Below are 13,625 nucleotides of genomic sequence, written 5' to 3' on the forward strand. Positions count from 1 at the left end.
GGATTATTTGTGTGTGTGTGTGTGTGTGTGTGTTTGTGTTTTAAACGCAATGCTAATAGAAATCTACCTCTTTCTGACTGGTGGCGGTCGGTTACTTTCCAATTAAAGGCCTTTTTGATTTTTTCTAATGGGTACTCTTTCTCCAATTGGTGGGTTTATTCTTTTAAGACAGCAATCTGGCTAACGCAACGCTTCTTCGGTGCTATCGGTCCTGTCCGTAGAGGGTTACCCAAAGCGTGTTTTCCTTCGCACGTCACAAAACAAAACTGTACATGATATGTATTACAGGATGTATGCAGCATGGTCGGTTTTGTTTGCTCTCGGGTTTGGTTTTGTTTCACTTTTCTCTTTTTCTTTTTTTTTTTCTCTCCTCTTTTTTCCTCTTTTTTTTTTTTTTTTTTTTTTTTGTCCGAACGGAACTGGAAACAGCGACGTGTTTGCTCAGCAACTAATCAGGGACAATTTAAAAACAGCCATAACATACCATACATGCTGTCCAATCCAAAAATTTAAAAAAAAAAAAAAACAAAAAAACAAAAAAACCAAACCAAAACCAACCAAAAAAAACCCCCAAAACAAAAAAAAAAAAACCAACATACACAACATGTAAATTATTGCACAAGAGAAAGGCTCAAAGTTTGCGTAAAATGCAATAGTATTGCCCCGATACAGATCATGCATTCAAACGGTGAGAACAAAAAAAAGAAAATAAACAGGGTGTGCTGGTGACAAGCACTTTCCGAATATCCTTAGCTTCCATGATTTCCATCACAAGGGACTAGAAAACCTCTACGGGGATGGGGGCTCGGGGAAGGGGATGGGGTGGATGGAGGCGGGGGGACGGGGGCGGGGTGGGGTGGGGGGGTTGGTGGGGGTGGGGGACGGGTAACGAATATACCTCTATTCAGTTTTTATCTCGTTATTCAAGACTCGATCACTGTGCCATTTTTTCATGTGTTTCTCCAGGGTACTGTACACGCTAAAAGGCATCTTACAAATCTCGCATTTGTAAACGTCCTTTCCCACCTGCCCGTGTGTTTTCATGTGCCGGGTGAGCTTGCTACTCTGGGCGCAGGCGTAGTTGCAAAGCTCACACTTATACGGCCTCTCGCCCGTGTGGCTCCGTCTGTGGACGGTGAGATTACTACAGTTCTTGAAGACCTTCCCACAGTACTCACAAGTGTCGCTGCGTCTGCCCTCTTTTGAGCTGGGCCTGCCAGGGCCCGGGCCACTAATATGGGGGGTGCTCCCTCCGCTTCCCGTGCCGCTGCGGCCTGAGATCCCTCCGTCCAGCTCGCCCGGCGGCGTGGAGAAGCGCAGGCTGCCGTTCTCCGAGGAGTGCTCGGAGGAGGAGGCGAAGGGCGATTGTCGGGAGTCGCCGAAGCTGAGGAAGGGGTCCTTCAGCTGCCGGGAGGCGGCGTAGCCCGCCAGCCACTGGGAGTAAACGTTCTCGGTGTTGGGCATGGCGGCGGCCGGCAGGTCGAACTCCTTCTCCAGCTTGATGCGTTTGGAGAAGGGGCTCAGGGAGCTGGGGCTACCCAGCAGCAGCTTTTTGGACAGGCCCCCCGAGGCGGACTCCCCCGGGGAGCAGCCCCGGCCGTTGACCGCCCCTTCGTCGATGCGGTCGGACTCGCCGGCCACCGAGTCTTCGTCGCAAGTGTCCCTGTGCGCCTCGGGCTCGGGGAGGTGGCCCCGCTTGTGTTTCTCCCCCAGGACCTGGTGGAAGGCCTCGCTGAAGTGCTGCATGGAGCTCAGCACCATGCCCTGCATGACGTCCGGCATCGACCGGCCCTCCTCGCCGGCCCGAGAGTTGTTCTCGTGGTGGCGGGCCGCCTCCAGGCTCATCCCGAAGCCGTAGTCCGGCCTGTCGCTCTCGTTCAAGTCCTCCTCCTCTTCCTCCTCCTCCTCCTCCTCCTCCTCCTCCTCTTCCTCCTCTTCCTCGTCCCCGTTCTCGGGGATCATGTTGGGGTCGTTCTCGCTCTTGAACTTGGCCACCACGGACTTGAGGGCGCTGCTGGCGCTGCCCACCAGGTCGCTGGTGCCCGGCTCGGGGGAGCTGGCGGTGGAGAGCCCGTCGTCCGACTTCACCGTCATGGGGGAGGACTTGTGCATGTGGGTCTTCATGTGGCGCTTCAGCTTGCTGGCCTGCGTGCAGGCGTGGTCGCAGAGGTTGCACTTGTAGGGCTTCTCCCCGGTGTGGCTCCGGCGGTGGACCACCAGGTTGCTCTGGAACTTGAAGGTCTTCCCGCAGAACTCGCAGGACTTGGACTTCATGGGGGGCTGGGAGGGAGGAGGAGCGGACTGCAGAGGAGGAAGGGGCGGCGTGGCCAGGAACGGGGGCTTGCTGCCGGGCTGGAAGGGCTGCAGCAACCTTTGCATAGGGCTGGGCCGGCTCGGGGACAAGGGCGGGCTGGAGGTGTTGCCGGCCAGCTCCCGCAGCCGCCGGGAGAAATCCATAGCGGGGGGCTCCATCGCCATGGGGTTCAGTCGCAGCACCCTGTCAAAGGCACTAGGGTGATGGGTGGCCAGAGCCATTTCTTCCGCACCCAGGCGCTCAATGCGATGCGGATCCAAATGGTGCCTCGGGGGAGGGCTAAAGAGGGGCGGCGTGGGTGGGAAACGCCCTTCTCCCAGCCCCGACGCCTCCCTCGAGACCGAGCCGGGTATTCTGAGCAGGTTAAAAGGGTTATTGTCTGCAATGTGAATCCCATGGAGAGGTGGCTGGGAAGGGCACTCTGCACCTAGTCCTGTTGGGATACCAACCCGTGGCGTCAGGGGGCTGCCGTGCTCGCTTTCTAGGTAGATCCGTAAGCCGTGCGTGTTCTGTGCGTGCTGCAAGAGGAACCAGGCGCTGTTGAAAGGCTGTTTACAAGTCGTACACGTGTAGCTGCTGGGCTCGTCTTTACCTGCAAAATAACACAACAAGCAGCGTCAATCTCTGGCCGCCCACCGGCGGGCGAGAGCTCGCCTCCCCCGTAAGCTCCTCTCCTCCGGGACGCTCAGATGGGAGACGGAGAAGGGACATCCCAGCTCGGGCGGGGGACAGGGGACGGGAGGAGGCCACGGGCACGACGGGGAGGTCCAAACCCACCCGAAGAGCACCCACCTCCTCCCGCTGTCCCCCCAGCCCGGGGTTCCGAACCGAACCCCAGCGGGTAACGGTGGCTAAAAAAGCTATATAGATTTTAAAAAAAGAAAAGACACGATTAAGTCAATCAATGCCAGCTACCACGCGGCAGACTTTATGCCGCAAGAGGCTGCTAATGTTTAATTTGGGGAGAAAATTAAGTAAGTAAGTAACTACGTGAGTAAATAAATAAATGGATGTTTAGACTGGGGAGAAAATAAGTAGATAGATAGATAGATAGATAGATAGATAGATAGATAGATAGATAGATAGATGGATGGATGGATAGATAGATAGATAAATGAAGTCCTCTTCACTCCAGAGAAACAGACACATCGGTCCAAAGCAGGAACCCAAAACATCACGACTGCTAGCAACCCAGGCAACATCACGTTATTAGCCTCCTCCTTATTTCGAGAGGCTAACGATGCGTACAAAATTAGGCAGCACCTCCTGTCCTTAGCAGAGCTTCGACTCTGGGGCAAAAAAACCCCAAAAATTTAAAAAAAAAATAAAATTGACAAATAAAAATTAAATAAAATAGTGTGCGGGACAGGGAGAGGGGAAGGCAGAGAGAGCGGCGGCTCCGCCAGGGGAAGAGCTGGAGGGTGGCCAGGAGGCCTGGCCGAGCGCCCTGCCGGAGCCGCATTATTTCTCTCGCACTGAAAAGAAGCTGAGGATGGTAAATGCCACTTTGGCAAGTAGCGAGCTAACTCTATTTCATGATAATTTATTTTTGGAGATAACACGGACATTATAAAAGAGCAACCAACTAATAAATAACTAAACAAAAAGCCGGCTAATAATGACAGCAGAAAGCAGCCCCTTCTAATATACGGCAAAACAAGGGGGATGAATAACTTTTTGAGGGCTGTCCGCAAGGAAAGAGTGGAGTGAGATATGGCGAAGGTGAGTGTGCTTCTATCGATTACTGTAATTTTGCAAATAATTCACTTCCACCCCCCCTATGGATGCTTTTTACCAAATGCCGGTAAACTGAAACCGGAGCTAAGGGGTTGATCAAAAAAAAAAAAGGGGAAATGATAAAAAATCATTTCCAGCCCTGCCCAGCAGTTCTCACAGAGCTGCTGTGTAGTGATATTTTAGAAAAAAAAAAAAAAACAACAAAATAAAATAAAAAATGCTCTTGAGGTTTGAATAAACCAGAGGAGCCCTCCAAAGGCAGCGGTGCCTGGGGGTGGTACCTGCCCGCTCCGCGGACCCCTGCCCTGACCCGACATCCGTGGCATGAGGCATCTGCTCCCTGGGTACCACGCCTGGGTAAAGCTCTTCACGAGACGCACGGAGAGCTGCCCCCATTGGGTTTCCCCTGTTTGCCTAATACGAAGAAAAGCGCGGGGGGCGGAGCGGGGGGAAACAACCCAAACCAAACAAATAAGGAGATTCGGAAAGAAAACATCGCTTTATCTGCGCCCGTCTTGTTTCCCATCTCACTTGGGAGGAGGGGAAGAAAAGCTCCCCGTGGGCGTTTTAGCCATCCGGAGAGCTGAACGACGATTCGGGGCGAGGGGAGGCAGGCGGCCCGCCGCGCTGGCTGTCGTGCCCCCCTCCCGGCGCAGCTTTCCTCCCTGCCTCCCGGCTCCGCGGTTATTCTACGTTTGGCCTGAGAAGCTGGATCTGGCGAGTGAAAAAGAGACGGGATCGTCTACGGCAGGCATTTAACACTTTAATCACTTTAAAAGCCCTTGGAATAATATTTAACGTTTCATCCTGGAGCCGGCGTCAGAATAAAATGCACCGCGGTGTTTAGTATGTGCCAGGCACGCGAGCGCAGATAAATACTTAAATCTGCTGAAATTAGAGGGAAATTCAATTGGACTTTCACATTCCTACGCTCATTTGTGAGCTCGGGGGGGGGAAAAAAAAAAAAATCTTAAATGGGAAAATTTCACCTTGCTTCGCTGTAATGAAGTGGAAGTTTTTAACACCACGGTAGGAGCTAACAATGTAACGCTACCTCGCCCCTCTACCTTATAGATCAGGTCAGAGAAAATAGCATTTTATCCTGTAATGAGGATACAACATCGAGCATTCGCTACCACATTTTAGTATTCCCATCAACTAGATATTCCAGATCATAAGGGCAGCTCGTGTAATCATAATGTCAATGAGAAGGGCTGTTACGACTGAGACTAAAGATTACATGGAAAAAGCTGCTTTGAAACTGGTAATTATTACCAGTCCACTAATAGCAAATGATGCATTACAGTTTCACCATATAATCTGTATTTCACTCAGCTCCTGCCAGTACAGCCTTATTATATTACAGCACTCACAAATTCTAAATTCTAAACTACAGTCATCAATAAATGTGTTACTTGCCATAATTTGCAAAATTACTTTGTTCATAACATCTTCGACTGTTATAAAGACTGGAATTGATTTCCTGCACGGCAAAATTAGGGCTACATTGATTTAGTGGAGTGTAAAATGTAATATTATTCTTCATTTGCTTGTCTGAAAAGCAAGTTTTCCATTCGCTATCCGCGTTTGGTAATCAAGATAATAATTTAAATTTAAAATCATGTTTATGTACAAAACTTCCCTAAACAACCCACCATTTTCAAGGGAGCACCGTAAAACCAGGCAATAAAATAAAGCAGCGAAACAGTTAAAATCCACCAGCCATTTGCCTCCATCTCCTGCTTTGAAGAGACAAGATTTCTAATTTGTCTATTAGTGCTTGATTAATTATGAAGGCTATTGACTGACCATATCACCACCCAGAGATACGTTCCAGTCTGGTGCAGCCTTGCCAAACTGCAAGAATTATGGCACTAATCCACGCGTTGCCCGCCAGCGGCGAGGTGGGTCCTTAGACCGCCGCGGCAGCCCCTGGATTTGGGAGGGACTCGCCTTTCCTTTCTCCCCTCCCACCACCATACTTTTTGGTACAGCATTCACGTCCCCCCCACCAAAAGCCAGACAGGACTGTAGCACCCGAAGGCTGTGGACCCACTGATGTCTCCTAGCTATGGGCCAGCCTCTACGTCCATACGGGCTTCCCAGCTAAAGCATCCGGGCAAGACCAAGGGCAAGTTGGGCAAGTGGTGGCCAAGGACGGAGCTGGAGAAGGTCCCAGGGGGCTCTTGGTGCCTCATCACCCACGGGGGCAATGTGATGGGACGTGTCACCCAAAGCAGCGTTGCGATGCCAGCGGAGCTTTCGGCCAATTTCCAAGAGGCTAGCAGGAATCCCAGAGACCGAGATGCGAAGAGGGCCACTGCTGAACCAGCCCTCCTCGGCCACCGGCAGCAGGGCTGGAGCCCGTGTCCTTGGCTGCTTCTCATCAAGGAATTTAAGGGCGAAAGGGACCCCCAGCTCTCACTCTCTGACCCCTCCTGCATTACAGTTGCCCTGTGCCACGAGCAATACGATGTCTTTGGGTAAAGCGTTAACCTCCTCCAGCCCCGCGAATAGTCTTTAGGGCAAATCACGGAACTCCAGTGAAAACCATTCAAACCAGCTCAGAAGACAAGAAGAGCACCCACCCACAGCTTGCCACCGCAGTCAGTTCCCACAGCTAACCACACTCACCGGTGGGTACTGGGGTCCACCTGAATTTCTCTGGCTCCAGCCTCAACCTGTTCTCTTCTTCTGTTTTCTTTTGGCCAACACACTGAAGAGCCCCTTAGTATGCGATGTGCCCCCCCCCCATGCACACCAAGGGTACTTGTGCACCCCGAAATCAAGGTGTGCTTCAAACTACTGCTATTTTTCCATCCTGAAGCCACCCCTCCGTCCTCCTCCCCTGCTCCAGGACCAGCCTAGCCCTTCTGAGCACACCATCATGTTGGGAAAGAGTCTGGTTTTCCACTAAGCCTCCCGCAGAGCTGCGGCCTTCTGGGGTACAGCAGCCTGGATCTGTACGCACGGCCCCGATTCCCCTCTTCTAGCCAGGCACCACGGCAGGTTGCACCCAACCGTGCTCTTGACACACCCCGCGCTTGATGGTCTTTCCAAACCACACCATAAACCCGTCCCTGCTGCTCTTCATCTGTCCACCTGCCCTTCCTTTATCCATGAGGCTGATCAGTCACAATTGCATATTCATTTCTAAATCACCAACGAAGCACTAACCACCTCTGTGGCTCCCACCAGCCCCTGCTGACCTCTCCCATCCACCAATGCTTCTCCAGCTAAGCCCCCGTATTCCCAAATCCGTTGGCCGGCTCTCAATTGCCCGTGCACGCCATACCGCCCAGCGCTCAGTCTTCCTACACACAATGTCACGCAGCGCCGCGTCCAATGCCTTGCAGAGTCTATTTCATCTACATTTATCAAGCAAAGTTGTCATCTGGAAGAATGAAATCAGGTTTATTTGACAAGATCTATATTCCATAAATCTAAGTTGAGTGGCGTGAATTATATTTCTATCCTTTAATTCTTTATCAATTGAATCTTATATCAGCTCTTCAATTCTTTTGCCCAGAAGAGAGAAGCAAAGTGTTGCCAACTCTCCCACAGTTACCCCAACCAGCTCTTGATGGCATTTTCCCAGTCCGTAAGCTTTATTAAAAATGAGCATCACATGCCAACTCTTTAGGGATTCTTGGGTGCAAGTTGTCAGGGCCTTTTTCATTTAAAAATATTTATCTCCATTGGACCTCATATAAAATCCTCCTTGGCTACTAATGAGCTAGAAGAAACGTCATCACCCGCCTATGATACAGAAACAACACTGCTGTTCCCCAGGTCTACAGCAGAAATATTAAAAATTTCTACCTTACTGCTTCTTCCATCCATCTCATCTGGGTTTTTTCCTTTCTCCAGGACCTTGAGAAGCTCTCCTCTCCTCTCCTCCCTATCCGTGCCAGGCACAAGTCTTCCTCGGCATCTTCAGCTTCCCTGACCAGTTCTCTACCCATCGTGGTTTCTCACTGCGATTGATTGCTCTCTATTTTCCACTTTTTTAATTGTCATATATTGATTTTTTTAATATCTAATTGCTGTTCTCATCTCACCACTGAAGCGGGTGAAGTGGGTTTTGGATTTGGGCCAAAGTTGCCCTCTCCTTCCTGGACACCTCATCAACTCTTTACAAATAGCTTCCAATTACCATTCGCGTTTTCGCCTGTACATTTTTCTTCCCACTCAATTTTACTACTGCTCATTTTCTTCGTATTTGGGAATTTACCCCTTTAGGAGAATTACGTGGAGATACCAGGTACCAAAAATTCAAAGATGGGGCCAACATGAAACCTGAGCGGTCTCACCCAGTGAATTTGCACCCACCATCACCTATTTATTCCTTTTCTATATCCCAGCCAGCAAAGGGCTACTGAGAAGACACAGAATTTCACTACAGCACAAATGTTTAGTGTTTCTGAAGTTATTGGCTCCTGCCGAGAAAAAGAAAAAGCCGCAGAACAGCTCTTGCCTGCCATACCCCCAAAAGAAGTGATTTAACCAGTGACACACAAGTGACAGATTTAGCTTCTGATCCGAAAAACGTTAACAAATGAGTGGGAGGGATATTGGCATTTGAGTGCCTTTAAGGGCAGTTGGCACAATTACTCAGTAAAATATGAAGAGATGGCTGCTTTCAGCATGAAGGGGCTTTTTTTTATACCCCCAAAAAAAAAGCCGGTTCTTCTGTCCTGTGCTCACAGATATACCTGGCGCGGTCAAAGTCCGAGTCAAAGCAAGCCAACATCTCCAGGCACAATAGAGCTGGCTCTGAGCGAGACCCACAGCCATGTCCACCAGCAGCGAAGCCAGACAAGATGCTGGGGAGAAGACCAGCTGGGAGGAGAAGCTGTCAGCTAGATGCCACTGCTGGGAGGAGGGAGAAAAATGAAAAAAAAAAAAAAAAAAAAAAGGATTTCTGGAGCTAGGCATGCAAGATCAGGCACTGCCAAGTGAGTAATGGAATAATCTGCAGGCGTGTGCCAATGTGCTTTGGAAGAGCTTCCTTCGTTTCTCAAAAGTCAGGGCTGGATCCAGGAAAGCCGCTCGCCGGACGCACTGGCGCTTTACGGAAGAGCAACGCTGAAACGCCTCGTGCAGCATCCTCTCGGTGCCCCCATCGGAAACGGGCAGCCCATAGCGCAGGACGCTGCTCGAGAAGGACCAGCGGATTAAGGCGCGAGGCATTACTGTACCGCGCGTTTTACCGCAGGGCATCGTACGGGCTGCACGCAAACGCGCGGTATTAGAGACACCCCAGTTCTCCCAGTGTTTTCACAAACAAAACGGCAGCGTAAGCAGTGACTGCGTACGTGCCAATGGTGTTTGCAAGGATTTCATTCACAGCTGCAGATTCACTCCCTCGGAGACATCCCCGTGCCAGAGAAATCTCCAAGCAGATCAGGACTTGGCCCTCGACGCCCGCGTGGTCCAGCCCTTGTTCTCGGCAGCATTTCTCCGCAAGCCAGAGCCACCGACCTTGATGGCTTCGCTCACGCATTTTCCTTCACCTTCCCCAAAAAACCCGCACGTGTAAGCAAAGCCGAGGTGTCTTTACTGGGCGACCTGCACTTACAGAGCACGCACGTACCTTCTGCTATCAAACACGCAGAAAACAAAAGTTAAGAGCGACTCAAACACCTGCAACCTGCAGTAAGCACCCCCCTCCTCTTCTGCTCACCACGAAAACAAAATTATTGGAGGAACAGCCTGGGCCAAACCCAGGAACTTCTTTATTCAGCTTTAATGTCAATTGACTGCTTGAATTTTGGACTGATAAATTTGGAGTTGTTGTGGTATTTAAAGGGGGGAAGAGAAAAAATGGAGTTAATTGTTACCACTTGTACTTGATTCAGTTCTTCTCCATCTGGCCTGTCAAATATCTCCTTTCTCTCTCTCTCTTTCTCTCTCTCTTCTGGAAATCCGTTCTGTTGAAATTCCTTTCAACGGAAAACTAGAGAAGTGAAACGGTTGGGACGCAGGAAGCGTCGCAGGGTCAGGAGATAAGTGGGTCCACTCCATGCCCGCAGCAGCCCACTTCTCCCTTGGTAAGAAATAGCTGCTTTGCCGTGACTCACCTTTTCCTGGTAGTCGGTAGCATCAGTTTAGACGAGAAACTGTAACTGTCCAAACATTTTTTTTTTTCCTTCTTGCACTAATTCCTCCTCCCAACTCTCCAGATTGCAAAAGGCTCGTCATTAACCACTTATAATACCCGTTAGCACTGTTAGCATCAGCATTGTCGCTGTTGTTGTCATGATAATTGTAATAATAATAAATAACAGCAGTAGCCGCATTTATGCGTGCAACAGGGTACTTTCTCTCTAATCTTTTCTCTTTCTCATTAGATGAACCGGATTCAGGAACACTGAAAATGTCCCCAAAACCCTCTAGGAAATGACATGGCATTGCTTGCGAAATGAGAAGCACCACTGCTGTTGTGCATTTGAAAAATAAAGTTTTGCAAATCAAGTCCACGTTGTTTACAAACAGGCCTGATGGCGGGTCCTGGAAACAGCTGAGTTGTGAAAACATCAAAAATCCAAATGTTTTGCCTTGCAGGATCCTCACCGCCCCATTTGCCATCCTTACTGGCCTTTCCTTATCTATGACTTACTGATACACGTACAGCGATCATTACCGAAAACATTTCTGAAAACTACTTTTTCTGCTTAAATTTTTTTTCCACAAACTCAAAAATTCCTGAAATCATTTTACTAAAACTGCGCAAAATATTTTCTAAACGGAGTCTCAATAATGCCATTTTTTCGTTACACCTCCTTTTAAAAGCCCCTCTCTTAAAGAAGAACCGGGCCAAAATGCTAAAGCCATAACCCAAACTTCAAAAAAAACCCCAAGCAACAGCAATAATAAAAACAAAGCCGCAGCTGGCATTCCCTTGCCATTCAAAGATTTATCCTGGAGTTCGGAACTCTAGGAATTCACCTTTTTCTCCCAAAGCCAAATTTTCGTTGGCTTTCGCAGCACCGCTCAGCTTTCCACAAAACAAGGGGTTTTTTGGGCCTTAGGAATGAGCGAGTGGGAAGGGATGGGAAGAGGGAGGCCAGTTCCTCCCTGCAGAAGCGCAACGTGCAGCATCCTCGGTGGGGGACGCGGGCGGGAGGCTCCATCCGTAGCTCCTGGTAACCCCGGGGAACATGTGGCCCTTGCAGGAGAAGCGCAGACTTCACGGACCACCATTTCGGTTGTAGCCTCAACATGTATCGTGCATTTACACATCCTTCTAAGCAGAACCAAACCCACAACACCTAGATTCTTCCCCCCCGCTGCCCCGAGAGAAATATTTTGTTAACTTTAAGCAACAAAGGGCCTGGTTTTCTGGAGCCTGGGCAGGGAGGAGCGGGGTGCCGGGGTCCCGCTGGAGCTCGCCAGTGCTGCCAGGCGTACTGGCCTGACCTCAGCGTCTGTCACCATTTTCAAGGCGATTACGATTTGGACACCAGAAAAACCTGCTTCGAGCTCCAACTTGGCAAGTAAGGTATCAGGCTGCGACTGATTTTGTGCTTTTTTAAAACTTGAGGGGGGTGGAAATCTGTCGCGTCTTGATTAGCGAGGAACAGAAGAAACCTGCCGTCGGAAAATAATGCTGCGCTTCAAACTCGGCTTTAAATGAAGTTTCAAGAAGAAACCCCTCAAGCAAAGAAGACCTGATCGTGCACACATATGCGCCCTACACACCAACGCCACGGGGACGAAGAAATACAGGCGGCGCAGACTGTAACATCGCATGGGGAGTAGCTCCTTTAACTTCACTGGCGGCGGGACCTAAAGGGCGAACCTCACGGTGTTGTCAGCCCTCCACAGGAGGAACTCCTCACTGATACCATCTCATTTCTCTAAAAATATCATTAGTGAGGTAACCGACATCCCCGCACGCAGGCTTCCTGGGCTGCCTCACCCAGCGCGGGGATGGGGACTCTAAATGAATGGACTCAAACCGGGAGCGGCATCGCTGGGATGACACCTGCTATATCAGCTCCTCTGGACCTACCTGGTAGGTGGTCTGGAAGGTCCACCTGGGCTGTGACCCACCAAGGACCGAGCCTCACCTAAGCCCTGCCCTAAGAAGAGCACCAAAGCCCTTCGAAAGCCTAACCCAACTATCCGGTAAACAACGCCTTGCTCCAGCGGCCCATAATTATGCATTTACCCAGTGGCTGCTGGGGACAATCAAGTCAATAATTCACTTTTTAAATGCAGTGCTGTAATTATACAGCTACAGAGAGCTTCCAAATCGTTTTATTCACTCTCATACACCTACGCCATGAATCGCTTCCTTTTTTCCTGTTTTCTCCCCGGCCGGCAGTGTCTGAAGAAAAGGCAGATCGCACTTCAAGAAGTTTCTTGCAGAGGAAAGAAAGGAGATGCTGCAGCATGACATTCCAGGTCATTCCTGCCAGTGCGGGGCGAGATGCAGCACGAGGCTCCCGAGCCCTGGCAGATGCCGGCGGTGGGGTGTTTCTCCCAGTTTATACGGCAGCTTCGGCATCGCTCAAGCCTTGCAGCCGGTCCCCGGCACGGGTGAGCATCCGTCGTGGACGCTGCTCTGCAATGCACACCGTACACAGGACAAGGGGTAACGGGCACAAACTTGACCATAGGGAGTTCCACCTAAACATGAGGAGGAACTTCTTTCCCGTGAGGGTGGCAGAGCCCTGGCACAGGCTGCCCAGAGAGGTGGGGGAGTCTCCGTCTCTGGAGACATTCCAACCCCACCTGGACGCGTTCCTGTGCCACCTGCTCTGGGTGACCCTGCCCTGGCAGGGGGTTGGCCTGGGTGATCTCCAGAGGTCCCTTCCAACCCCCGCCATTCTGGGATTCTGTGACTCTCAGCTGTGACGCCAGGATGCTGCTTTCCTGAGAAGAGCCACCAATGCTTGGTGACCCCACCAGCGCTGTGGGACCTCGCTGGAGGACACGGCGGCTCTCCCACACGGGGCGCTCCTGGAGAGACCAAAGAGCAGTGGCGTTTTGAAACTGCTGCTAGCCCTCTCCCAGGGAGAAACAGGGATGGGCGCCCTCCCACCGCTGCTCACCAGACAGAGTCTCCTCATCACCTATGGTTTGGCTTTATTTTTTACTGCATTTGGCCTATTAGCATCTCTATTTGACGTGCCTGGCTCTGCAAAGCACATACACTTAAACCATCGCCTTGTAGAGATGTGGTGGTCCCTGCCAACCCCCCCTTAGACCTTCTCACCAGCCAGGCACTGCCCAGGTCCCCTTCTCCATGCTCCCACCAGAGAGGGGCTTATTCCACCTTTTCCTTCCCAAAATGGATCCTCTTCAGGCTCTCCTCTTTCCTAGCCTTCCCCTTTGGCTCGCTTTCCTCTCGCTTTCAAATTAATGGTATTTAGCCAGCAGCAAACCATCCTGACAAAGTGGGTCAGGGGAACGGCAGGTCCCCCCCCAACGACACCTTCGCCTGCAAATCACCTGCCAGGAAGGCAAAGGTTTATTCTGTCCCTGAGCAAGTTCAATGTCACCACGGAGTTGCAAGCACAGCAAGTGCTGAACCAGATCCTACGACGTTTAGTTTCATAACTTG

At 50.7% G+C, this 13,625-nt stretch overlaps 1 protein-coding gene across 6 annotated transcripts in view; it reads right to left on the reverse strand.

Moving 5' to 3' along the window:
- Positions 1 to 13,625, reverse strand: part of BCL11A (BCL11 transcription factor A) — a 151,269-nt gene that overhangs the window by 6,627 nt on the left and 131,017 nt on the right. For 5 of the 6 annotated variants that reach the window (XM_054196207.1, XM_054196205.1, XM_054196208.1 and 2 more), the window contains one exon: positions 889 to 2,906. In XM_054196207.1, the coding sequence (XP_054052182.1) occupies positions 901 to 2,906 (2,006 nt within the window). In that variant the 3' untranslated portion in view covers positions 889 to 900. Of the gene's footprint in view, positions 1 to 888; positions 2,907 to 13,625 lie in introns of those variants that run through there. The other variant, XM_054196209.1, reaches the window with a different exon arrangement.

The sequence above is a fragment of the Rissa tridactyla genome, chromosome 3 (genome assembly GCF_028500815.1).
Source record: "Rissa tridactyla isolate bRisTri1 chromosome 3, bRisTri1.patW.cur.20221130, whole genome shotgun sequence".
NCBI lineage: Eukaryota > Metazoa > Chordata > Aves > Charadriiformes > Laridae > Rissa > Rissa tridactyla.